Source organism: Polyergus mexicanus, unplaced genomic scaffold (genome assembly GCF_030449975.1).
Source record: "Polyergus mexicanus isolate NDT 795.1 unplaced genomic scaffold, iyPolMexi1.0 SCAF_4, whole genome shotgun sequence".
Lineage (NCBI taxonomy): Eukaryota > Metazoa > Arthropoda > Insecta > Hymenoptera > Formicidae > Polyergus > Polyergus mexicanus.
Genome location: NW_027223324.1, coordinates 10,393,529 through 10,418,280, shown reverse-complemented (window position 1 = coordinate 10,418,280; position 24,752 = coordinate 10,393,529). Strand labels below are relative to the sequence as shown.

The following is a 24,752-nucleotide window of genomic DNA, read 5'->3' as shown; positions in this document are numbered from 1 at the left end:
ACACGACGCCATGTCTTCGCCATGTTTTGATGTCGTCATCCCGCTCCCCCTCTCCTCCCTCCTTCACCCCCTCGGATGTGTTACGCCGTGCAGCACAATAGCCCGTCGTGTTTTTTAGCGTGTGTTTTTCCGTAGATTCAAATCGCACGTTCCCGGTAGTTCCTGGTGGCTCGGCTCTCGTCACGTATTCTCCAGCACCCTCCCCGTTCAATCGTATGCACGCCGCGCGAGGCTGGATAACCCTCCTCGTAGAAGATTCGCTGAGCCCGCGGATGTCTACATGTTCGTGGAAGTAGTTGCGGGGAGGGGGGTCAGCGAGCATCGTCCACACGGTGATCGTGTCTCGGTTCGAGACGGGAGAATCGATCGGACCCCTCGTCGCCACTTACGTTAGCACTGCCTCCCGCCGTTGACTCTTTTTTTATTTCGATCGACGGCATCAAGACGCTTTGACGTTCTCTTCTTGGCGTCGCCAAGACGTGGTTACATCACGCCACCCTGAGGGGGCGGATCCAGCGGATCCATCGGATCTTAGAGGAACGGGCAGAGCGCGCCTCGCGTGCGTGCGTACGTACGTACGTGCGAACGTGCGTGCGTGCGTGCGTGCGTGCGCGTCTTACGTTCTCCTTTCACGTCTTCGTCTTGATTATACGAAGAGACACGAGGAAAGGGATTTAAAATGGAGTTACGCCTGCACTCGCCAGCAGGAGCGGAACCGATCGTGTATCAGTGGCCTCTTACCTCGGGATCGGGATCGGTGAGTAGATTATTTAAGAAAGAAAAAGCTATGTAATATTACAGTGACAAGCATCTGATAAAGGATGAAGACATTATTGAATTGTGATCAATTTTAATAAAGAATTTGTTTGCTTATTCTAACTCATTTATTCGCGTCATTTATTTATTGTTATGATATTGATCACTCTTCTACGTTGTATCGCTTTACTATGCTATATGTATTATGCTTATATTATATGTTATATGTATATATTATAGGATCGTCACGATGGAGCATTGGACGTTATCGAAACTATGCGATGGGTTTGTGAAGATTTGCCAGATTTGAAATTACCCTTAGAGAATAATATCCTTTGTAATTATGATCCGAGAGATTACGAAAGTATGAAAAGCTTATGTGACAGATTTAACAGAGCAATTGATAGTTTAGTACAATTGGTATGTGTATTTTTATTATACAGCATTGTATAGGAAATGTATTAAATGTAATCGATACATATACAAATGTTAGGATTACATATTATTGTTGGGAAACGAATGTTATGATTATATATCTTATTATTGGGAATATCTACAGGAAAAAGGTACCAGTCTACCATCCCAGAGATTAAATAAGAGACCTAGTAGGGGTTTACTTCGTCACATACTCCAACAAACTTATAATCAAGCTGTGGTCGAACCAGATAAGTTAAATCAATATGAACCTTTCTCACCGGAAGTCTATGGTGAAACGAGTTACGAGCTTGTATGTCAGATGATCGATCAAATTGATGTGACGGAGGACGATGTCTTTGTCGATTTAGGCTCTGGAGTAGGTCAAGTAGTTCTCCAGATGGCAGCTGCAACTTTATGCAAAATTTGTATTGGTGTAGAAAGGGCTGATGTACCATCAACATATGCACAAGTACAGTTAATTAAGTTAATAATTATAGCTTAATCATTGATCGTAGTTATATAATATATCCATTTATATAATTATAATATTTACAGTTTTAATATTGTATTATGTTATGATAAGTGACATGCTCTATATTATCATTATAGAGCATGGAAGTAAACTTTCGCAAATGGTTAAATTGGTATGGAAAAAAATGCGGGGAATATCGTTTGGTGAAAGGAGATTTTTTAGCGGATGAACATCGTGAAAGTATTACTGGAGCTACGATAGTATTTGTTAATAATTTTGCATTTGGCCCAACAGTTGATCATCAATTAAAAGAACGCTTTGCCGATTTACGAGACGGCGCGCGTATAGTATCTTCGAAATCGTTTTGTCCATTGAACTTTCGAATAACGGATAGAAATCTGAGTGGTAATATATATTTGTCTATATTAATTTAAATACAATATTTCATAATTTTTATCATACAATTTTTATTTGTCCAACAGATATAGGCACGATAATGCATGTCTCAGAGATGTCACCATTAAAGGGTTCTGTCTCTTGGACTGGTAAGCCGGTGTCGTATTATTTGCACGTAATTGATCGAACTAAATTAGAACGTTATTTCCACCGCTTGAAAAACAATAAACAAGGTGGCTTAGATGAAAACTCTGATTCTGTGATAAGCAACACTGCCAGCAATAGTAGTAAGGTTTCTAATAGGAATGAAAGGAATGATAGAGCCAAGAGAGACCTTTCAAGACAATTGGATAGTCCAAATCATTCGGAGCAGCAAGGAACAAATAGTGACTCTGAGCTAGACGAGAATTCTATCAAAAGTCGTCGACAGCCGAACAAAATACGGAGAAAATTCAATAGAAAAACTACGAATGGCATTACGAGAGCTCCTGCTAGAGGTAGACAAAGAGGAAGAGGCGTTAAGAGAGCCAAGCCTAAGAAGACGATCAATATATCTGGATTAGACCTGTTACATAGTCAAACTTTGCTCAGTACATCACCGCAAGCTCTTGGAAAAAAACTTCCACCTGCTCCTGGTTGTGTAGATCAACAATTGTCTTCATTGTCGCTTTCTTTACAGTCGCATTCCACCTCAGTGCACGAGGAACTCAGTATACCATCCGCTCCGTCCGCGACTCCTTACGCTCTGCAAATACTTTTGGACTTATATAGGTAATTGTTTTACATTTGTTCTTTTTTTCTATTCTTTTTTGCTACTATTTTTATAAAAATTAGAAATATATTATACCGCGTATATTCGTCACAGGGACCAATTCATGCTCATGTTAGAATCAATGAGAACACCCACCTACAAAGTATCTGTTAATACGGATATCGCGAAAGAGAGAGAAAGGAACTCTAAGCTTCAGTCGAGAGCAGCGCAATTGGAGAAGCAAATTAAAGTACTCATAGATGATAGTGTAGCTCTCTTGAAGGCGAGAATGACTGAATTAGGTATCAATGCTACGTCACCTGGAGATCTGCTAGCGAAAGCCAAGGAAATAGTTCTAAGACATAAACAGTTACAAGCTAAGGCGAGCAAATTACAAGCACAAGTAGCGTCTATGGAAACTGAACAAAGCAGACTAGTGGCGCTTAGACATCAGGAGTTGCAGGAAAAATATAATGGTCATGGAAGCATGAACGGCATAACAAATCCACCTCAATCGCTTACTCAAGATTATATATTAAAAGAAATTTCCGCCACTCTTTCCCAGCGTAAACGATTACATTCTCAAGTGTGTATCTTATTATTTAAAGTATTTATTAATCGATTTCTAATTAATACAATTATATTGTTTTCCTTCTGTCGAATCTTTTCTTCTTTTTCTCTTTTTTTATATGTTAGATGCATTATTGAAATAGATTTATTTTTTTCCAAAATAGGTCTCGAAACTAGAGCACGAATTGAATGTTTTGGAGAGGACAAGTAATGAGAAGCAAGTAGCTGCAATTGCTCAGCAACAGAGGGATATGATGGGAAGTAAACACTCACAAAATTTGCATCATCAACAGCAGGGTAATAAAAATGGAACAACGCGAAAAAATAGGGAAGGCCGTTCGAGATCGCAGGAATGGCCCGATGTTCCAGACATAGGAAAAATACAGGAAAATAATCCAGAAATATTGGCGCAAAAGATTTTGGAAACTGGAAGACAGATAGAGGCAGGCCGTATCCCACATAGGCAGAGTACGAATGGCAACAATAATTCCAGAACTAGACTGCCACAAGCATCTCTCAGTTTTTCTAATGCATCATCCGCTAATTCGTCCACACAATTACCACAGACAGTCAATAAAGATGTGTCGAATAGAACTCAAGAACCACCCAGAGTTGCCAATTTTGAGGACAGATTGAAAAGTATCATCACAAGTGTATTGAACGAGGACCAACAGAACAGAACTAAGCAACAACAGATGCAGTTGCAAGTGCAATTGCAAAGTCAATCTGAGTCTGATAGAAAGCGCGTTCCACTACCGCAAAGTGTTTCTACTCCGGATTATACTCAGGTAAGTATATTGATCGATGTCTATTTTTCCTTTTTGTTTTTAAATGCGCGCTTTGCACTCGTGTAATTCCGCATTGTCAGTGATATTTTAACAACAGATTGCGGTATTGCAGGTTTCACCTGCAAAACTAGCGCTTCGCCGTCATCTCTCGCAGGAACGCATCTCATCATCTCATTCGACATCGTCCGACAGATCGACGGTCGATTCTAGACAATCATCGGGTCATGACAATCGACTTGTAACTGGTGGAAGTGGATTGCTTGTCTCTACGGTCGGTGAACTCATGAATGGAGAGATAGAAAGGACTCTGGAGATATCCAATCAGTCTATAATAAACGCCACCGTTGACATGAGCACAATAATAAGACCGGAAACCATATACTCTCCCATTAGTAGACCAGCGAGTGCCGAAGGAGACGCCGGTTTGTCGACTTTGGCACATGTAGCTAGTTACGTGCCCACCTCTTCGGGAGCTTCCACTTCCACGCCCACAGCTAGTTCAAGATCGTCCGTACTCTTTACTCCAGTAACGCAGCCGCAAAGGTATTTATATCTCGATACGGTTATTTTATGCGATCTATTGATATACACTACTATAGATGAAAATGTATCGTTTCCATCCAGATATACACCGGTCCAGTTACCGCGAGCGGACATTAAGCCTTATCACGAATCCTATTTTTCGGATAATCCCACTCAATCGCTCACGCAATCCCACTCGGCGCCACCACCTCTACATTCGTCATCCCAAGCTACGTCAAATGGGGAATTATTGCCTGTAGAAGGGCTCGCAGCATCATTACATGCCCGAATATTGAACAACCATAATAATAGCGGTAAAACCGAGTCGACCCTCTCCAGCAATAGAAGGTAATAATATTTCGAAATCGTATTAATATCGAAAGATGAGAGATTGATCAAGCATAATATAACGCATTCGCTACATTCGTAGGTTTCAACCATATCCACGATACGCAACGAACAGTAATAGTAACAGCAACAACGCAAATACGACAAGTGCAGTAACAGCAATTTGCCAGTCGCAAACATCAATGTCTATAAAAACGGAAGCGGTTGTTTCATCGGTAAGCACAAGCGGAGCGCCTTTGAGTCCTCTCGTGGAACCACATTCTAATACATCGACGCCGCTAGTTGACGAACCTCAGATGACGACGCAGAGGCAACGAAACGTCGTTGGAGATGACGGTAAACGGAATGACCTAACACTTTCTGGACGCTTCTGAAAACGTCCTGTTAAATTATTAGTATGAAATGTATATGCTTGTGGAATGAAACTGTCCAATTGAGTATGCTTCGGTACAATAGCTATGGAAGATTTATCGTAATACGTGAAGCGAGCTATAAAATTCTCGAATAATGCTTCAATTTGTATCAAAATATATATACATTCGAATATACGATTTGGCAAATAGGTCGCGTTATATAAATTCATAAGTTATTGAATAACGCGACTTTGAATATATAATAACACTATATTAATTGTCAATCTGATCCGACTCGCGAGAATACATTTCTCCTTATGCAATTTTTTTATGCAAGAATATGTACAACTGCCTCTGTTTCATTATCTTATTGTTAGTATTCTTATCAAATATACATAAGGAATATAGAATAGTATGATACTGTTGATAAAAATATCATAAAATCTTCGCGTTATATAAATACCACTAAACGCTACTTTGCTTAGATATTTTTCTAGATACTATTATATTAATTTTTTTCCCCTATGCATCTCTCCACGTATTTACATGCACTAATGGTTTAGCTTATCTTACGGAGCTGGTATTTTGACTTTTATTTATATTTATTTTTGTTGTTGTTTGCTGTATTTGTTAGATGCACTGTAGCTGTTTATTGGTTAGTTCTCTCTGTCACATACTCGATCTCAAAATCCCTGAGGCTTGTTTTATTAGAGATTGAGACACACACACAGATCACAGAGAAGGGAGAAATGAAAAAATACACGGCTGCCTGTGGGTTGGTTCGTCGGTACGTTGTCGCCGGTGAGTTGTCCCACGGGGGTCAAAATTCATTTTGTTTTATTCAATTCTCTAATCATTTTGTAAATTATATATAATAGTTTATTTTTATTTACCTTTTCTCCTTGCCTTATGCGTGGATGCAAGAGTAGCGTTCATATTCTTACTTAATTTGGAAAAGGCATTACTAGTTTAGAAATCAATTTCCATGAAAATAAGCCACAGACTCGCGCAAGGATAGAAATTCGATTTCATGGATGAATTATATGTACATAGATATAGCATGTTAAGAGTTAGAATTTGAACAAATATATTTTAATTGATGGGCTTTATTTTACTTTTAGTGCATGTTGCATGTGAAAATTTCGAAATATTTCTATTTATTTTGCGCTAGTATCATGTTCAACTTTCAATGCAACTTTTTCAATTTGATCAATTGATACAATATATTTTATTGTAATATTAGTATATCTTCTTCTTTTTTTATATATGTATTTTTCAGCGTATGATACATTCTATATTTGCAAATGATGTAGCAATCGCAACTAAAGAAATTGATTTTATTTTTTTGGATTTATAAACTATCATTTCTATCACCTATATGATTTAATAAAAAATCAAATTAAAATTAAATTGACTTTAGATTCTATGTGTTCTTTTGTTTTATGCATTTAATAAAAATGTAATATAACTGGTTTAGTGCTTTAAAAGGTACTTTAATATTTTTTTTCCCCTAAATCTTTATATGTACAATATTCATGTTGTATATATTGCTTACTAATAAATAATGTATATATATATATATAAACTTTATATTAACTTTATATAAACTTTTGATGTAACTTTTATTTTGTAGAGGATATATATATATATTTTTTTTTTTATAAAAAAAAATTATATAAGTTATATTAATAACAAAGATATATAACGATAAAAAATAATCATAATTTACATCATATTGTATCAGGGTTATTGGCTTATTTTTATGAAAATTTAGTGACATATAGCTTGTTTAACGCTTTATTTATATGACATCATGATAACTGATCGAGATTTATTTTGCAGATGGAGAAGCTGATTGGCAGGATCGTATTAGCTCAGGATTTGATCGCTTGGTCGCCTTTGCTTCCACAGAATTAGATAAACGTAGACGATCGACGGAAGGAGTGAATACAAGTCCCGATAGTGGACTGGGTTCAGATAGCGCGGTAACAGGACCACCGCCTGTAGTACCTTCACCCGACGAAGCATTAGGACCTCCAAGAACCCCGTCCCCGACTAGTCCTCGTCCTACGAATTTATCTAGCGGTAATCCTCCGAGTAGCGCATCTTCTTCGGTACCTCTGAAGTATCAACGACAACCAGATCCTGAGCGACATCACTTTAAAAAGAAATTTTTTCATCGCGATTGGAATAATTCTGCGAGTACTAGCAAATTTCGTCCTAAAGGTAAAGATTGGGATTGGAATCATTCTGGGCAATGGCCTTCGAATGACGAACAATCTTAACTCTGTCTATATGCAAAAGATAATTTTTTATGTGATCGATGAAAAAGAATTTCAATTGCTTCTCCGAACGTAGGCAAAAGAAAGAAATGTTTTTTTCTTTTTTTTTTTTTTTTTTTTTTTTTTCTTTTAAAATTATTACATATTGATCAAATTTATTTTTATTTCATTATTAATGGCTCTCTTGTACAGTGTAATAACGGACGGCATGTTTAATTGCGAAGTATAATACATACAAGGGAACATACATACATTTTGTATCATTTGACCGATAAAAGATTAATAGAACGAAAGAGATAAGGTTGCATGGTGATGAGGTCTATGTGAGCGTTTGAACGAAATCAATCCTGACAAACACGCTTGTGGTTCACTTAGCATAAAATATATTTGTATTACAATGAATATAGTTATGAGACTAATTAATAAGATGATAGAATTCATCAATTCAAGTTTATGCGGATTGAAATTGTAAGGCTATTAGGAAATACCCATATATATTGGGAGAAATTTACAAACTTTAAAAGAAGGTTATGAAAATATTACTCACTGATGTAGCATTTTAACTTATTATTATCATTATTATTATTAGTAATCAGGTTTTTTGTAAGGCTTCGCGAATAATTATCTCACCGATTTAATCTTTTTTAACACGATTACACAATACTATCGAGTTCATATGCCGTGGTCTATAGATACAAAACGTCTCGTAATCTACGCCTGTATACACACACACACACACACATATATACATAGATCGTTAGATAGACATGTTAGGTACTTTAGAGAAATATGTTATAGAAGCGATCACACATACTGTATGTACGTAGTATGTATGTATGTATGTATGTATGTATGTATGTATGTATGTATGTATATATATATTATAATGTATATATGTATCTATGTGTGTGTTTGTGTGTACGTCTGTATTTTGTGTGTGTGTGTGTGTTGTATGATTGTATGTATTACAGGCGTTTTACAGTAGATTAAAAGAAGGAGCAATTGGCATTGGCAAGAAAAAAAGAAAAAAAACAAGCCAGCAAAAAAAACCTTTGTGTGTTCGTAGCAAATATCTGCTGCAAATTTTACATGCGGCTATATCTTCCACCACTTCTGGAAGATGTATACCTAAGTGTTCACTGTGGTTCATAAAAAATTGTGGCAACGAACCGCAAAAAAATAATCACTTAAAATACAATTGTGTTTTAAAGTGAAAAGTCGAAAATGTAAATCTGTTTTTCGGTACACATCTGCATAGATTATTGTATAACCATGCGGAATATCCAAAGAACGCCAGAGTTGGCGAATCGATTTACAAAAGTTTTAATTGGTGCACCCGTATTGGACATCGTGTCCAATATCTTTTTTCGGTGCTCCAAAATGGAAAGTCGAATAAACGTCACGTAAACATCAAGTAGTACTTCAAGACGCTTTAAAAATACGATGCGATATTGTATGTATAAAAATCCTTTCTTTCTTGCGTTGCCGAATTATCCTGATCATATATTATATATATATGGAAGGGTTATCACATGTGTTAGACTGTGAGAAATTATAGTTAACGTATTATTTAATATATATCCCCCCTCTATATATGTCATTATACATTTGTAGTTATAACGAGCATTGCCAAGCATGCTAGATACACTGCCGAAATTTCTATGAATTAATTTTATTATTGATCACAATTATTATTTATTGTTTTTATTGAGATATTTTAATACTATTACTATTTGTAAAACAAGTATAACGTTTTTTCTCTTTCATTTCTACCTTCCTGCATTTAACGATTTTCTAGCGGTATTTATGAGACAATGTTATAAATGAAACAATTGCTCTCTCTCCCTTTCTCTCTGATTATAAACATAATTATCATTATCTCCCTTACTGAGACAAATTTGCGCGAAACGATGTATAATATAATGACAAATTTGGAGATTGATTGTAGAATTTAAGAAATCAAATCGTCAATTAAAGATAAGCGTGCAACTATTGTTGCCTGTGACATACTACACATATCAGCGGTAAATCAATTTTCCACTGAAAATTAAATTGAAAATTACATCACGCGGGTAATATAGATAAATCACAAATTATATAATTACAGCTCGAAATCAAAATATATACATACGTATATAAAAATACGTACAAATAGAGATGTCAATGACATCACGGATGCTTTTAAATACAGGTGCCAGCATGCATTTTATATATGAATTTTCGAAATGATAAAAAAATATGCGGGTTAACGCGTATATGTGTATATATGTATTCAAAAATATATAAAGAGACGTTAACATTATAATCTTTTAACTACTCTTGAACTTGAAGTAGCATGTGATAAAGAGCATGCCGTTCTCCGTATTAAGATTGGTATTGGTAGTTTTATTGAACGAAGCGTACGCTCATAATACGCCGGACACCGAAGTGATATTGCTACCGATATGGGACTCGAAAAGTGCATTGGAGGTATGTATCCTTATTATGTGATAATAACATATTTTTTTATTTTTTAAATACTTGGGAAAAAAATATTAATCAAGTATGTACATGTATATATTTGATGTTTATTTGATTATAAATTGACTTTTTTCCCAAAGTAGATATCAAGAGAAAGAAAAGATTTTTAATATACCGATCATCCGATTTGTGTGCACAGATTCCATTAACTTTTAAAGTATTTGGGCAATTGATCCAGCTGAGTCTACGTAGAAACGACAAAATTGTATCATCCAAGTTTCAAGTGTGGAAACATAATGCTAGAGGCATCACGGAAGAGTTGTCGCAATTAAATGCACCAGATCCTTGCTATTATCTTCACGAGGATCATATCGGCACCGCGGCCATAAATTTCTGCCAAGGACATGGATTGGTTGGTGGTATTTCTAAAAAGAAAAAAAAGTTCTGTTCCTTTACTCATCCTTTCTCTTTTTGTATTTCTTTTTCTTGACCATTTCGCATATGTGTATGGAATATAAAAGATGAATGTATCTCTGTTGGAAATAGCACGGGCTCGTCTTTCTAGAGAACGTCACATTGGAGATTACGCCGTTACGAAACGGCATCGAGTCTTCGCCCTTACTCGTCGACGATGATCGTTATATCAAGGAAGAAACCGATTTTCTCGGTAAACCTCATGTGGTTAAACGATCGTCCATCCAAACTCGGAATCTCGAAACTCCGCAACGAATACGAGCTACGAGAGAGCGATTGACATTAGAGCTGGCCGTCTTCTTCGATGAGGCGGCGTATCGTTTATTCTCACCCTTCCTGGACGGGAACGACGAAAAAATTCGCAATATGTTGTTAGCGTATGTGAACGGTATCCAAGCGTTGTACCATCATCCGAGCCTCGGCGTCTCAATCGACATCTCGTTGATACGTCTGGACATTATTCAAAGGCAGCCGCTGGATCTGCCGCACTTCGGCGGCGAGAGAGGCGGTCTATTGAATTCATTTTGCTATTACGCGAACGCCCGTAACCCCGCGGAGGATACTCATCCGCATCATTGGGACATGGGTCTCTATGTGACCGGATTGGATCTTTATGCACTCGAGGATGGGAAGAGGAACGGTGCCACCATGGGATTAGCCACCGTCGGCGGTTTGTGTATCCCGCTCTATTCCTGCGTGATAGCGGAATTGGGGGTCACGGATCAGCTCGGGAAGCCGTATCCGTCCGCGGGCTTTACATCGGTTTTTATCGCCGCTCACGAAATCGGTCACAAGTAAGTTATCTTTAAGCGATAAGAGAGCTAAAAGAAAGTCCATGGAATAATCAAATATAAATATATATGATTATTGATTATACATAAAATATAGTCATAGGTGTGCGTGTGTTTTTTCCTTATATAAATTTATATATGATTATATATGGAAATTTCTCAAAATTTTATTTTCTCTAAAAAATAATGCGAAAATTATTGTAATTATTTTTCAAATATATATATATATATATATATATATATATATATATATATATATATACATTATATATATATAATTATATATTTATATTTGATTATATATATCAAAACGGAGACGAAATGTGATCACTATTCGTTTGAAAGTTTAGGAATGCATCATGACTCGAGTAACAACGCGTGTCTGAAGGACGGATACATAATGTCTCCCAGTAGGGGTGTTCGAGGTGAGACAGTGTGGTCCGACTGCAGCCGCGAGATAGCCAAGACACTCTCGCAGACGAAACCTTGTCTCCTAGATTGGCCTGAACCAGGAAATACCTCGGACGCGACTGCGCACGATCATTATTCGCGTTATCGCGACCTACCCGGAAGAGAATGGACCGCCAAAAGACAGTGCGAATTACTCCTACGCGACAAGGATGCGAATGCCGTCATGTTGTATGAGTCTTGTCAGTCCCTGCGATGCGAGACACCACGTAGGAGCGGATATTACTTCGCAGGACCGGCGCTGGATGGTTAAGCATCTTTTTCACGCTGAATATGCCAGATACGTTATGGCTTCACATCAAGCTAATTCATTTTTTTTCTTTTCAAGGGACTCACTGCGCACTCGGCAGAGAATGTCGCGGTGGAGAATGCATGCCCATTCTTGAACAGCCATCTGACAGCGAAATAGGTAGCTGGAGCGAGTGGAGGGAAGATTCTTGCAGCAGCGGTTGCTTGCAACGATCCAAAGGCGCTCGAATTAGACGACGATTTTGCGAAAATCGAAATCGTAGAATAGAGGCGACAAGTTGCAAAGGGCCATATTACGATGTGCTCTTGTGCAATGATGAGAAACTTTGCAGAAAAAAGCGCAGAACGATCGGCGAATTCGCTACGTTGAAATGCGCCCTTTTCAGCAAAAGGCTGTCGGAATTGGACGGCTCAGCGATGGGATTGCAGACGGAACACGAGGCTGACAGACCCTGGATGGCTTGTGCGATATTTTGTCGACGAAAGGACATCGCTGCTTATTACGCTCCGCGCGTGGAACTAAACGATCTCGGCCTCGACCCGTATCTACCCGATGGAACGTGGTGCCACGCCGAGGAGGGTCGAGATTATTTCTGCCGTCAGCATCATTGTCTACCGGAGAACTTCCTATTCGGGAAAAAATCGCCAATCAAGGATTATCGGTACGAGGAGGAATTAGGACCGCAAAATGCAGGAAATCAGTTTGGATCGACCGATCGACTCGTCAAGTATCTGATATCGGGCCCAGATGGTTTACCATTGTTGACTTCCGTGTCACGCGATATTACCTCTTCGTTCGACGAAGATGAGTGGATTGACAAGGATTATATCGAATTACCCGCATCCGAAGCAAGCTTTTCCATCGCTTAACAGTAACGGCGGGGGAAAAAAGGGAAAAACAAATCAATAGTTATTAATTGGCACGCTTCCGGGAAGGGGAATAATCGTAAAATGGTCGTTCTCTCTCGTTCCATATGAGAAAGTGCCTTGAGAGATAGGATGGGGGCGATGACGTCATCCCTTTCCCCCCACTTCATCATCTATTTTAAGAATGTCCCGAGTATATTTGTATTTATATAGAAGCGAGACGGGGAGCCGGGTAACTCAGTTGATAGAGCGATTGTCTGATAATCGGTAAATCTTGAGTTCAATCCCGACCCGTGCCACCCCACATAAGGTAATGGGTACATTTAAGTAGGATTAAAAATATCTCTACATGAGAAAACAGATCCGTTATTATACAGTATGTACGATAAAGGAAGGTTGGTACTCCGTCCCGAAAGGACAGAAATCCATTAAGAATCTTTACCTTTTCCTAAGAGCAAGACGGAGAATCGAAGACAATAAAGAAAAATACGTGTATAACTCTTATAATTTAATAATTCTCATATTATTTAGCGTACAAATAATTAATAAAGTGTTAAACTTAGGAGCTCGTTATATAACTGGACGACCGATTAAACGATCGGACTTAATTATAATTCGTCTTAATACTTAATATAAACAAAATTTTTCCTTTGTTAGACAAAGTGTACATACGAAAAAAAAACGATGTATGTACATGACACGTCGTGCAATATTCACAAACTTTCGTTTCATTCTTTTATTCTTCATTTGCGTTCTTTTGATTCGGTTATACATGCTTTCATGTCATTATATATGTTGAAATGAGTAGACTTGTTGCGTATCTTCGTTTTGTATCATCGTTGTGCGAATTAATATTAATTTTTTAAAGAACGATAATTTACGAGTCTGTAATTTACGCGTTTTTATTTGCTACAAATACGCGAACTTTGATTAAATGAAACATATCAAGTTTCTGACATTGCACTGCTTTTTGTCTTACAACCTTCGTACATACCACACATATATGCACACATACACCCACATGTCATATGTATAATAGAGGAAACAAAGATCCAGACGCGACGATCACACAAATATTAGCGATGATAATAATATAATAATGATAATAGAGATGTGTTCTTTCTATAATAATTCTACTATTGTATTATTTAATATACAATTTAATATATATATCCGTCTCTTAATCAATTGGGCTATCGTTACGCGCGTAGAGGCCGCTATGTATAGAGACGCCAATTCGTCGAATTTCAATTCAAACTCGAACATTGAAGCAGCGTCGGAGAAAGTAAAATAGACTTATTTTTTAATTTGATCTCTACAAACAAATCGCGGAGACACTTAATCGCTCTCGATCGTTCTGTCATATTTGTTGTCATCATCTTCGCTAAATACCGTCTCTGTGTACTAAAACGCACACAAAACATATCATATTCTCGTCGACCGGGACGATTAGAGATATCCAATTGCGTTGATATTATTCCTTATACCATACATATTTTTTTCTTTTTTTTTATTCATCATTATATTTGAGCTCAATTGGGTAGCGTGTCGTACAATATATCCTTAGCACTTTGCGTCAAATTTTCCGGGAATTTAATATCAAACGACACGAGCAAATCACCCTTCCGCGATGGCTCCTTCGGGAATGGTAGACCGTGTCCTTGGAACCTCTTGACGGTATTCGGCTTGATAATTTCTCTTGTCAAATTTAAAGGTATTTTCTCGCCGGTTAGCGTAGGAACTTCGATGATGGTACCGCATAAAGCTTGCTTTAAGCTCAGTTTACACATATACCTAATGTCACTGCCTTCTCTCCTGAATAACGGATGCGGCTTGTCTCTAATGATAAAAACGATATCTGCCGGTTCCCTTCTTGGTGACTGATCGCCCTCCTTCTGAAAAGTGATCTTGGTACCAGCTTTCCAGCCTGGTTTTACATTGATAGTAAGGAGCTTGTCCTCCTTCTTGGTGCTACCGTCCGGCTGTATGGCCCGTCTGCATATTTTCATCTTCTTCGTACAACCGCGTAGAATTTCTTCCAAACTGATGTACAAATCGTGTTCGATAGCTGGATCTTGCGCGCGATCTTTGCCGGCGGCCTTGCCAGTATTCGGACTTGCAAAATTGAACGAGTGTGATCTAAAGGCGCCACCTTGTCGTGGTGGTCCCATACCGAGTCCGAAGGGATCCATATCGATATCCATGTCGTCTTCATGAAAGGTGAATCCTCCGCGATTACCGGCAAATTCGAACAGATTGTGAAAAGGACTGGCCGAGCCGAAGAATTGAGCGAAGGTCGCTCTGGGATCGCCGTGGAAGGTGTACGTGGCACCTCCTCCGCCTCCGCCAGCAGAGGCACCTCCCTTGAGACCCTCCTCGCCGAATTTGTCATAGACCTCCCTCTTCTTCGCATCCGACAGCACTTCATACGCCTCTGCTATTTCCTTAAACTTTTCCTCGGCACCCGGACTCCTGTTCTTATCGGGATGATATCGTAAGGCTAACTTTCTGTAAGCCTTTTTTATCTCCTCATCGCTCGCTCCTTTCGCTATGCCAAGTATTTTATAATAATCCTTCCCCATTTTTCTTCTTATTCGTCTCTATTGTTTCTGAAACAATATCCAAATCAAATGTATTATTTTAATGTACACAAATCAATCGAAGAATTGTTTATATTTTTCTTTTCTTTTTCTTCTTAATTCTTGAAAGAATCAATATTAAAAAAAAAAGATAATTGTGATAATTAATCGCTTTAATATTAAAATATGACGAATATTAATATATATGAAGATTATTTGTATTTTAAAAAATATTCATAAAAGGAAATATTAAACACAAAAGAAAAGCTCTATATAAACTGGAAATTTCCGATTAATAATAAAGTTTCAAGATCCTTTTATATTTCCATTATTAAATTATAAATTTTTGACGTTGGCAATTTTTCTTTCAAGATACATACAGGTTCCATTTATGTGTATGTTATGTCTTAAAATACCAATATTTGTCATGCTTTAACATTAAAGTGACTAATATGAGCACACGACGATCATTCGATGTCAACTTTTTCTTCCAAGCTATTAAGGAGATACATAATTATATTCCAGTAAATTATTTTAATTTGCTTCAATAATAAAAATTCACATATATAATTTAGAATTAGAATTCAATTACGCATACTTTTTCGTTATCACCATGATCTTTTTGCTCGATATGTCAAAGAAATATTGCATACGATTGGAAGAAAGAAATAGAAACGATATGTTTCGCATGCGTTCACAGACACACACGTTCGCATATATAAGTGTGGTCCCGTGTGATTATAATAGGAATGTACTAGAATCGCCGCGAATACGTGAAACGCGACCCGAGTATTTATGGTCGAATTTTCTACCATTTTTTTTCGCGTCGAGTTTCGAAAGGTGGAGAACCACATCGGGAGCCTCCAATATACACCCACGTACATATCACCGATATCTATTTCTGGCAATGATGACCGCGAATACACGACGAATGTTTCGCGCGATTCACGAGCTGCAACGCAAAAATAAATACCCCACCCGAATTAAGCTCTGTGTCGTTGCCGTCGTCGTCGTTCTCGTCACCTCGTAATATTTTTCACGGATGATACACATGAAAATCGACGCATCGCGAGAAGAGATCTACACTAAAACATACGGATAGTATGCGATTGATTCGACATTTTGCACCGGCTGTCTCTCTTTCGTTTAAATTTGTAAAACGTAAGCAAGGTTACGAATCGCGGTAACAGATCTCCTTTTCTCATACGCCTTTCAACGTATTTTATTACTTACTATAAATTATTTCGTATTCTTCAAACAGATTTCACGTTTCAGACACTTGAAGCGCAGAAGTTACATACGCTCGCGAAACTTCACAAAGAATATTCGCGAAAGCAATTCTCCAAACGATACTCGATACTCCTGGGTCACGTACTAAACTGTCGCGTAACGTAACCCTGCAGTCCATATATATATAAACTTTCCATCTAGCAGCTTCCGGAACTTTCGAGAATGAATCGACGCCATTTCCGCAGCGCGAAGCGCGACGTCGTCGATGACGTCAAACCGAGCAACTTGCTTGGCACGAATTTCAAATCTGTGAACATCTTTTCTTTCTCTCTGCAACCTATTTTCGACAATATTTTGAAAGTACAGAGATTATATCGCAAATAAAATTAAATAATATGAAAACATGTTTTACAGACAAAAGAGATTTTCTGAATGGACAAAATTTTATTTTCAATTATCTGCTTAAACGTAAGAACAGAGCGTGTCTGCACTCTCGTGAATTCGGCGGCATATATTTGTCATAGAAATCTTGAACAAACTCTTCCACTTTGAAACCAAACTTTTGATATAATATTAAAGCGGGATTGGTAACCGACACGTGTAGCGTGACGTCCTGTCCCATACACGTTTGTATTAGATGATACAACATAAATGTGCCAATGCCCGATTTTCGCCACTCCGGACGCGTTAAGAGGAATGAAATGTAAGCCTCGTTATAGCCTACATACGGTACTAATATCGCAAAACCCACGACTAATTTTTTGTACAGTACGACGCACGTGAAATCTGGATATTGCAAACAGTCGGTCACTGAAACAAAATACAATACTTTAGATATACACGACGACATAGACATATTACTCGGCAAGCAAACGCATATTTACTTACAATCTATATCAGGCCAAAAAAATTGTCTACATAAACTATTGATCGCAGGAATGTGTTGTGGTCTAATGTAAGAATAATCGATAGGCGCTCGTAGCGGTGGCTTCCATTGTGGATTGTTTCTATTTGTTTTCGCGCACAGCTCTTCCATAATTTTTAACCATAGCGGTTGACAAGAGGTATCTCGCCTTATAAAGGGTTTCAAAAGTCTATTCGTATATGGACTGTGTACAGATGTAGGCTCATTGTAACCCTGCAGTCTTTGTTCAAAAATGCATCCTAGATCATCGTTAAAATATCGATCCAACACTCGCCCGTTATCTTTTGACAATATCGCAGATGTTCCCTGTTTAGATCCAAAACGATCAATGTCCAATAATGGAAGTTGATATTCCCTTTTTATTTTTCGCACCGCTAATTTTCTATACAATCTTTTAACAGCGGGCGGTGCTTCCGAGAGATCAGTTTTATTGATTCTTTGCAGTAAATATAGCTCTTCCTGGTAAGTCATGCGCGGTATTTTATTATCTGAAATATATACAATATAAGTATTGTGATTTTACATTACATATACAATTTAATCAAAAATGATTACCAGTAGCGGCGAATGACTTAGACCAAGGTCGTGGACGGCGCTTTGTTTCTTTAAATAAGGAAACTGGAGGTTGCTCTTGTATGGAAATAGGACTATCGAAACTTTCTTCGTCATACCCTTCTTCCTCTGTTTTAATTTCATCACCAGTATATTTTGGCGATAAAGAACTCGTATTATACAACCAGTCACAATTATCCATCAGTTGTGACAAGTGAAAATTATTGTTTTCATATTGACAATCGTGCATTATATCGGAGATAGATGGGACCTCGTTTTCATTGTGTAACATTATATTATCCTCGATATCCATATCTATAAAATATAATTTTCTTAAAACAGCTATTTAAAAACACCATTTATGCATTTTGTTTTTTATCCTCTACTATATACCATTTGGCTCATCTTCTTCGAATAGAAAATCAGACAATGTCTCTGTAGGTTGAACATATGCATGAGAATATATTGATGAGCCTCTGTTTTTAAATAATTCTCCACTACAGTTGCTATCTTCTCCAACAGAGATGCTGGAATCTGATGGCACGGGACTATTTAATGATTTAGAAGACAGTTTTGAACCAATATGTTTTTTTTTATCAATTAACATTTTGCTATCTGTGGAAATAGATTACACCGTTATTAATGCTCTCTGCAAATTGCATACCTACTATATATAATTTCAATTATATTACTTTTAGCAATTAAAACTTCAGGTGGATCATTGTCTGATAATTGCCACCATCCAGACTCCCCTAATTCATTGGTACCAGACTTGAAAAAGATTCCACTATAATGAGATAGCGTACCAGATATAGTACCGATCCAATTTTTCTTTCTCTTCCTAAATGAACATTAAATTTATATTTCAAAACACTTTTTCCAAATATATCGCTAATGTAAATGTAATAATGCAGAGTACTTACACAGTCTTCTTGAACAAATAATCCCAATTTCTGTCCACAAAAGTACTAATATCAGATTTCCAATGAAAGTATCCTCTTTTACTAATACCGCTTGATTTTTCACGTAGGTTGTAAAGCGTCAAAATGATGACATTGAGCCATGGCATTCTATCGCGTACGATCATTTCCTCGCCTAGTGGATTGCAAGAGGCACAATTCAACTCGAAAAAAACGTCTCCTACAAAAGACATTGGAACGCTGCCTCTCTCTAAACATTCTATATGTATTCTTTTATCACAACCACCACTACAACGTAACGACGGTTTATCATAAGGATCGCATGCTTTTTCACAATTCTTGCAATTTTCCGTACTTTCAACCTTATTCAGTTCTTCTTTGGGATTTGTTGTACTTTCAACAGCTTTTGACATTTTACTAAATGAATCAGAGTCTACTTAACCTCTATTTTTCATTGTTTCGTTCAGTAATTGGAATTATGTCAATAATTATTAATCAAAAATTCAAACTCTATAAAACTCTATTTAACGGAGACTGAAATCCGCTTAGGAGAGATTTGAATAACTTAATAAAGTAAGATTTGAATTATATCAGCAGAGAGAAAGCCACGTTATACTAGGTCACTTTTTCACATATGTGTGTCAGATTAGTAAAATATTCAGTTTGATTTTAAGTTTGCAAGTTAAATTTTTTTTACTCTTAATTATTTTTATTATTTTATTAATATGTACGTTTTTTTGAAAAATTCTTTCAATCTGAAAATATATTTTGCATGTGTATGTATATATATATATATATATATATATATGTGTGTGTGTGTGTGTATTTTTATTATGTGTATAGCTTACACATAATAAAAATACACACACACATTTATTTAGCTTATATTTTAAATGCGTAAATATCCCCGGATTCAGATTCACTTAATAAAGAATTCAAATTGTCATATTCACACAAAGACAAATCTTTCTAGGAAGAAGAAATGTGGAAAGAAATTTTGGAAAATAATATTAAATTGGTTAACATTTTATTAATACAATAAATACATTATAAATATTTTAATTCAATCCCTTTCTGGATATAAATCATTTTATATTCACAGAGAGTTTCCTCGTTTGCATTGAAAATATTTTAATACACGATTAATAGGCACGATTCAAATAAAAGAGAAAATGCCTTAAAAAAACACAATCAATGTTTACATTATTGCACAATAAAATCAATAAGTTTCAAACATAAACTTATTATATCTTTTATCAAAATATATGAAATCTTCTTTAGTCAGATTCCAATTTCTTAATATGCATCAGCTTGGAAACTTTATCTATCAAATGTGTCAAATGAGTTTTATAATTTAATGGTACAATCGATGCACAAGTGTGTTTCATTCTCATCTCATCCTGAAAGATGTAAAAATGACCCGAAAATAGAAAATAAAATATATATGGCTTAAAATACAATTGATCTGTATATAATATTAAACAAAAAAAGAACTAATAAAAAGTCAAACTGTAGGGAAGATGATCTTATAAAGTAGTAAAATACATTATATGAATTGATTACCTGAAAAACTTCCGATTTTACCCTCAAAGTAAATGTGAACTTCTTGAAATTCGCCTCGTTTAATTTCTGCATATAAGCATCATTATCATTTTCTTTCAATTCTCCCAATTCTTCTGCCGACATGCCCAATATCTTTTCAGCATCTTCATTGAAAGCAACTATCCAGCGATTGCCTGTTGAATCTGCTATGTTCATCTATGAATTATTCGTGAATCTTTTATACATATTTCAGAAATTAGTTTTAAACAATGAGGAGACTGTGATAAAGTTAATACGTACACTTGCCAGCAAGCGATAAACGAAATTCGGATAATCTTTATTACACTTCTCGCATCTAAATATTCCAGTAGATTGATCAATCAGCTAAAATCAAATATGTTATAATATAATTATATATAATATATATCTTGGAAATATCATAAATTTCCGCTTTATAAATATGTACGACTCGTGTGTATAACTCACCTTCTTTTTGCAAATATCTATGGGACATGCCTTATAGATAGAATTTTCCATGCGAATTAAATTAATAGTCGCCGCAACTTTATACGAGTCTGCAAGATTCAGTCTTTCACCCAATCGTGCTTCGGTCGCTTCCTGGAAAGTGTACAATGGCACATTGAAATCGCCTACATTTGGATTAGACAACGATTTAACATTCTCCAAATGACTTGTTGCAGTGTACCATCTGCGCAAACTAAAACATGCATTATATATGTAATGTACAATATATATCATATAAAAATTATGTTACTATATATTACTATATATTCGTGTAACTATATATTTATCTTCCTCTCTCTCTGTATACTTAAATATAGATACGAGTATATATATTTAAATATATATTCGAGTATATATTTAAGTATAAATATGGTTTCAAAGATGCATTTAAGTGATAGCTAATGATATATACTTATGTGCTTCTGATATGTCCGGATCTTTTTTAAGTACGGATGAATTTATGAGAGACAAATTTTTTCCGCCATTAAATTCGCCAACACGCGCTCCCTTGATAGCTAGGATTGGATTATTAGAACCATTGAAGTTTTCAGCTTGTTTTTCCCATAATGTGACACGTATCTGATATGTAAAAAAAAATTCATTTTATTCGTCTATGATAAGAAAATATTTAAAAAAATTTAACAAATCAAGAAATTGCACGAACCATCGCACCACTATCGTCCATGATATTGACGTCTCTCTTGACAAGTTCTCTGCCAGTAGTTCGCTGTACAACATGTTGCACATCGTTAAATGTTGTAACAACGCCCAAGACATCTGTTACAAGCATAACATCATTATATATACAATTGCATTTCCTCACTTATTCAATAATTATATTGATCTTATTTTGTTGCATAAATTCAATATGAAAAGATCATTTGTTGTACTAATATTTGAAATTTAATAGAAATTGTCTTTTATGAGCACATTACCAATCATATCATTTTGCTCCTTGTTTTCTATCCAACTTATTGGACAAAAATTAAATTGCAGCATCGGTATGTTATCATTGTTTTCATAACATGGCAAAATCTCTGTATCATCAATCATTGTCATCTCATAATCATTTTTCAATGTGCTGTACTGTTTATTTGCCGTTTTCAATGTACATCGCGAAATATAATATACATTACCAACCTAAATAAAATGTTTAATAATTTAATTTTTTACAGGAGAAAAATATGTGTCACTATTATCGATTTTAGTAACTCAAGTATTAATACATTAATGATACATACTTCTATCAAGTCGTAGAATTTATCGCACTGATTTTTGAACGCAGTACATCGAATTTCACCGCTTTCATCGATTAGGTCCATGGAGAACAATTTACCTTCTCCGCGAGAATTGCTCCATGTTTTGATTTCAGATTTATTTGTCACACGAGCCTTGATTACCCACCTATAAATCAATATTTTTTTTTCTAATATCTTTTGTATCTAAAAATATTTTATACATAATTGATTTCTCTCACCTATTTTGGTAAGGACTTAATGCTGCAATTGGTATAGTTGATATATCAGAAGAGGTATGATGATATAAAATATTGTTTTTTATTGTATCATCTATTATAAACAAAATAAATTTTTTATTCAATCATGATAAAGTGACACATTAAATATACATCCAAAACGAATTCTGAATATAATTGACACAAAATAAAAATATTACTAATTTATTACTATTATTAGTTTGATAAGATGTAGATGTATTAGATGTATTTAGACATTCAGGCTGTGATTTGTCATCAGTTTTAATTGGGTTGCCTATTTTGTAGCCAACATCACTGCCAGAAACTAGCACCTCAATATCAAGTATTAGCATTATACGTCTATTGAATTAAGTAGAATATGCACTCTTGAATTAAATTGCTTGTGTAGTTTAATATATATATGAAGAACTAAATACCTTTCCTTTCCATTATTGTTAACTGAAGTTAAGGCATAATTTAATATTTTGCATATTGAATATTCAGTCAAAGTATTATTTATTATCAAGTTATTTAATTGAGTAATCAACATTGTAAATGAATTTAATCTACATCCATCAGATAGAAGTAATCTATATCGATCATCTATATTAATAGATCTTGGTATTTTTTTATAACCCTGAAAAAAATTGCAATTAATATATTTAAGATTTCATTTTATAAAATCACAAAATAAAAAATCTTGACATGTCTAGAATGACAATTAACAAAATCTATCATGTTTTAAAAATCAAGCTACTTAATTAAGAATACTTTTATATTTATATTTATAATTAAGAATACTTTTTATATTTATACATGCAAAAACAGAAATTTAACTGTATCGTGACTCTATTCTACGTATTCCTGCAAAAAATATATTTTTAAAATAATAGTTTTTCAGAATTTTCTGGACAATTTTAATCCGTACATATTTTACAAAAAGCCAAAAATGAAGATCTGTCAAACTGTCTCCTTTCTGTATAATCATTATACTTGCCAATATTTGAAGCACCGGTTTCTTGACGTCTATACCATTCATGATTTTCTAAAACGATTAATTTCCTTATCTTTCAAGCAACACATTAACAATAGGCTTTAATAAACTTACATCTAATGCTCCTTCAGTTAGATTATACATGATTGCAAATTATTGCGGATTATTCTTAACGCGGCCGAAAATCTTGACAGGTCCCTCGTTAAGCAAAACAAACATTCGGTCTTTACAACTGATTACATATGTTTTGTTGTCCACGTCCACCATCTTCTAGTACTTTCTGAATTGCTTTGTTTGATCTTTGATCTTTTTGTTGATTTGCGCGCAGTTGTGATATTCGAGCCGGATCCTTCACGCATGAGCGGCCAGCGGCCAGAAAAATAGGAGAAAGATATGGAGGGAGGGAAGAGATATCTTCTATTTTCTTTTACAAAGTATACGATATACGATACAGATGTACGAAGCGCGTGCTTAAAATAAAATGGTCAACAGTTGCACGTGTGTCGCTTAGCGTATTTATAATTTGCATAATAATTTGCGCAGTATTAATATTGTACTTAGGAAATTTATATTGCTATTTAAATAACAGAAATAGTAATTCAATGCAATCAATCAATTGATTATTTATTATTGTATATGATTATGTTTAATTAGGCATTGCGTCCGTGCGTTTATGCAATATTTCATTCTCCTATAAAAAGACATAACATATCTTTCACATTCACTCAAATTGGTTATCCGATTCAGGCCGCAGGATATCTCCAGATATATATTTTCTATAGGAATAAATAATCCTCTTACATATCGTATAACATTTTTTTTTTAATTCTCTTGAGTATCAATCAAGAGAATCAATACAAATATAAATAATCAAGTTTGTAACATCAAATGGCTTTTATTTAAAATATACAGTTTATTCTATAAGAATACTGTTTAAAATATATCGGATAAATATCGATTTTTTTGACAAGAAGTTTCAAATGTGTGATTCAATTTAATATTATTAGATTAATAACTTATATAAATTATTAATCATTACAAGCGTTT

The 24,752-nt window shown here is 35.5% G+C and overlaps 5 protein-coding genes across 7 annotated transcripts; 2 read left to right on the top strand and 3 right to left on the bottom strand.

Annotated features, from left to right (window-relative positions):
• Nucleotides 1-38: 38 nt before the first annotated feature.
• Nucleotides 39-9,427, top strand: Gpp (DOT1 like histone lysine methyltransferase grappa). Of its 2 annotated transcripts, none has more exons than XM_070294756.1 (11): nt 39-757; nt 997-1,176; nt 1,316-1,642; nt 1,783-2,050; nt 2,128-2,812; nt 2,907-3,378; nt 3,527-4,150; nt 4,263-4,693; nt 4,775-5,020; nt 5,103-5,356; nt 7,216-9,427. In XM_070294756.1, exons 1-11 carry the CDS (start codon nt 680-682, stop codon nt 7,656-7,658), a joined length of 4,008 nt encoding a protein of 1,335 aa, XP_070150857.1. In that variant the 5' UTR covers nt 39-679; the 3' UTR covers nt 7,659-9,427. The 2 variants fall into 2 exon arrangements, with proteins under 2 accessions (XP_070150857.1, XP_070150858.1); XM_070294757.1 differs by lacking the exon at nt 7,216-9,427 and adding an exon at nt 6,008-6,114.
• Nucleotides 9,428-9,460: 33 nt separating this feature from the next.
• On the top strand, nt 9,461-13,829 carry Stl (stall). The gene is made up of 5 exons (XM_070294758.1): nt 9,461-10,124; nt 10,315-10,527; nt 10,662-11,383; nt 11,726-12,096; nt 12,177-13,829. Exons 1-5 carry the CDS (start codon nt 10,005-10,007, stop codon nt 12,965-12,967), a joined length of 2,217 nt encoding a protein of 738 aa, XP_070150859.1. The 5' UTR covers nt 9,461-10,004; the 3' UTR covers nt 12,968-13,829.
• Nucleotides 13,465-16,914, bottom strand: LOC138932685 (dnaJ protein homolog 1). The gene is made up of 2 exons (XM_070294761.1): nt 16,777-16,914; nt 13,465-15,573 (listed from the first exon to the last, which is right to left on the bottom strand). The coding sequence occupies exon 2, from the start codon at nt 15,544-15,546 to the stop codon at nt 14,497-14,499; it is 1,050 nt and encodes a 349-aa protein (XP_070150862.1). The 5' UTR covers nt 15,547-15,573; nt 16,777-16,914; the 3' UTR covers nt 13,465-14,496.
• Nucleotides 16,777-19,774, bottom strand: Atac2 (Ada2a-containing complex component 2). The gene is made up of 6 exons (XM_070294759.1): nt 19,174-19,774; nt 18,943-19,091; nt 18,644-18,865; nt 18,254-18,565; nt 17,662-18,186; nt 16,777-17,583 (listed from the first exon to the last, which is right to left on the bottom strand). The coding sequence occupies exons 1-6, from the start codon at nt 19,581-19,583 to the stop codon at nt 17,228-17,230; spliced, it is 1,974 nt and encodes a 657-aa protein (XP_070150860.1). The 5' UTR covers nt 19,584-19,774; the 3' UTR covers nt 16,777-17,227.
• A 463-nt stretch (nt 19,775-20,237) lies between these two features.
• LOC138932420 (replication protein A 70 kDa DNA-binding subunit-like) lies at nt 20,238-24,205 on the bottom strand. 2 transcript variants are annotated; one of them, XM_070294270.1, is made up of 13 exons: nt 23,820-24,200; nt 23,709-23,756; nt 23,149-23,348; nt 22,923-23,071; nt 22,715-22,805; nt 22,479-22,641; nt 22,173-22,377; nt 21,902-22,014; nt 21,650-21,816; nt 21,199-21,430; nt 21,013-21,096; nt 20,734-20,928; nt 20,238-20,570 (listed from the first exon to the last, which is right to left on the bottom strand). In XM_070294270.1, the coding sequence occupies exons 1-13, from the start codon at nt 23,847-23,849 to the stop codon at nt 20,448-20,450; spliced, it is 1,800 nt and encodes a 599-aa protein (XP_070150371.1). In that variant the 5' UTR covers nt 23,850-24,200; the 3' UTR covers nt 20,238-20,447. The 2 variants fall into 2 exon arrangements, with proteins under 2 accessions (XP_070150371.1, XP_070150372.1); XM_070294271.1 differs by lacking the exon at nt 20,238-20,570 and having other exon boundaries at nt 20,801-20,915; nt 23,820-24,205.
• Nucleotides 24,206-24,752: the final 547 nt, after the last annotated feature.

Bases quoted from the DNA above. Each gene is read 5' to 3' on its own strand.
- Gpp (XM_070294756.1), top strand. From the start codon at position 680: ATGGAGTTACGCCTGCACTCGCCAGCAGGAGCGGAACCGATCGTGTAT. The intron at 2,051-2,127 runs GTAATATATATT...TTTGTCCAACAG, and splicing joins AACGGATAGAAATCTGAGTG to ATATAGGCACGATAATGCAT. The intron at 3,379-3,526 runs GTGTGTATCTTA...TTTCCAAAATAG, and splicing joins GTAAACGATTACATTCTCAA to GTCTCGAAACTAGAGCACGA.
- Stl (XM_070294758.1), top strand. From the start codon at position 10,005: ATGCCGTTCTCCGTATTAAGATTGGTATTGGTAGTTTTATTGAACGAA. The intron at 10,528-10,661 runs GTTGGTGGTATT...TGTTGGAAATAG, and splicing joins TCTGCCAAGGACATGGATTG to CACGGGCTCGTCTTTCTAGA. The intron at 11,384-11,725 runs GTAAGTTATCTT...TTCGTTTGAAAG, and splicing joins GCTCACGAAATCGGTCACAA to TTTAGGAATGCATCATGACT.
- LOC138932685 (XM_070294761.1), bottom strand. From the start codon at position 15,546: ATGGGGAAGGATTATTATAAAATACTTGGCATAGCGAAAGGAGCGAGC.
- Atac2 (XM_070294759.1), bottom strand. From the start codon at position 19,583: ATGTCAAAAGCTGTTGAAAGTACAACAAATCCCAAAGAAGAACTGAAT. The intron at 18,566-18,643 runs GTATATAGTAGA...TATATTTTATAG, and splicing joins CGAAGAAGATGAGCCAAATG to ATATGGATATCGAGGATAAT. The intron at 17,584-17,661 runs GTAAGTAAATAT...ATTTTGTTTCAG, and splicing joins TTTTTGGCCTGATATAGATT to TGACCGACTGTTTGCAATAT.
- LOC138932420 (XM_070294270.1), bottom strand. From the start codon at position 23,849: ATGTATAATCTAACTGAAGGAGCATTAGAT. The intron at 23,072-23,148 runs GTATTTAGTTCT...TTAATTCAATAG, and splicing joins AACAATAATGGAAAGGAAAG to ACGTATAATGCTAATACTTG. The intron at 20,929-21,012 runs GTACGTATTAAC...AATAATTCATAG, and splicing joins TTTATCGCTTGCTGGCAAGT to ATGAACATAGCAGATTCAAC.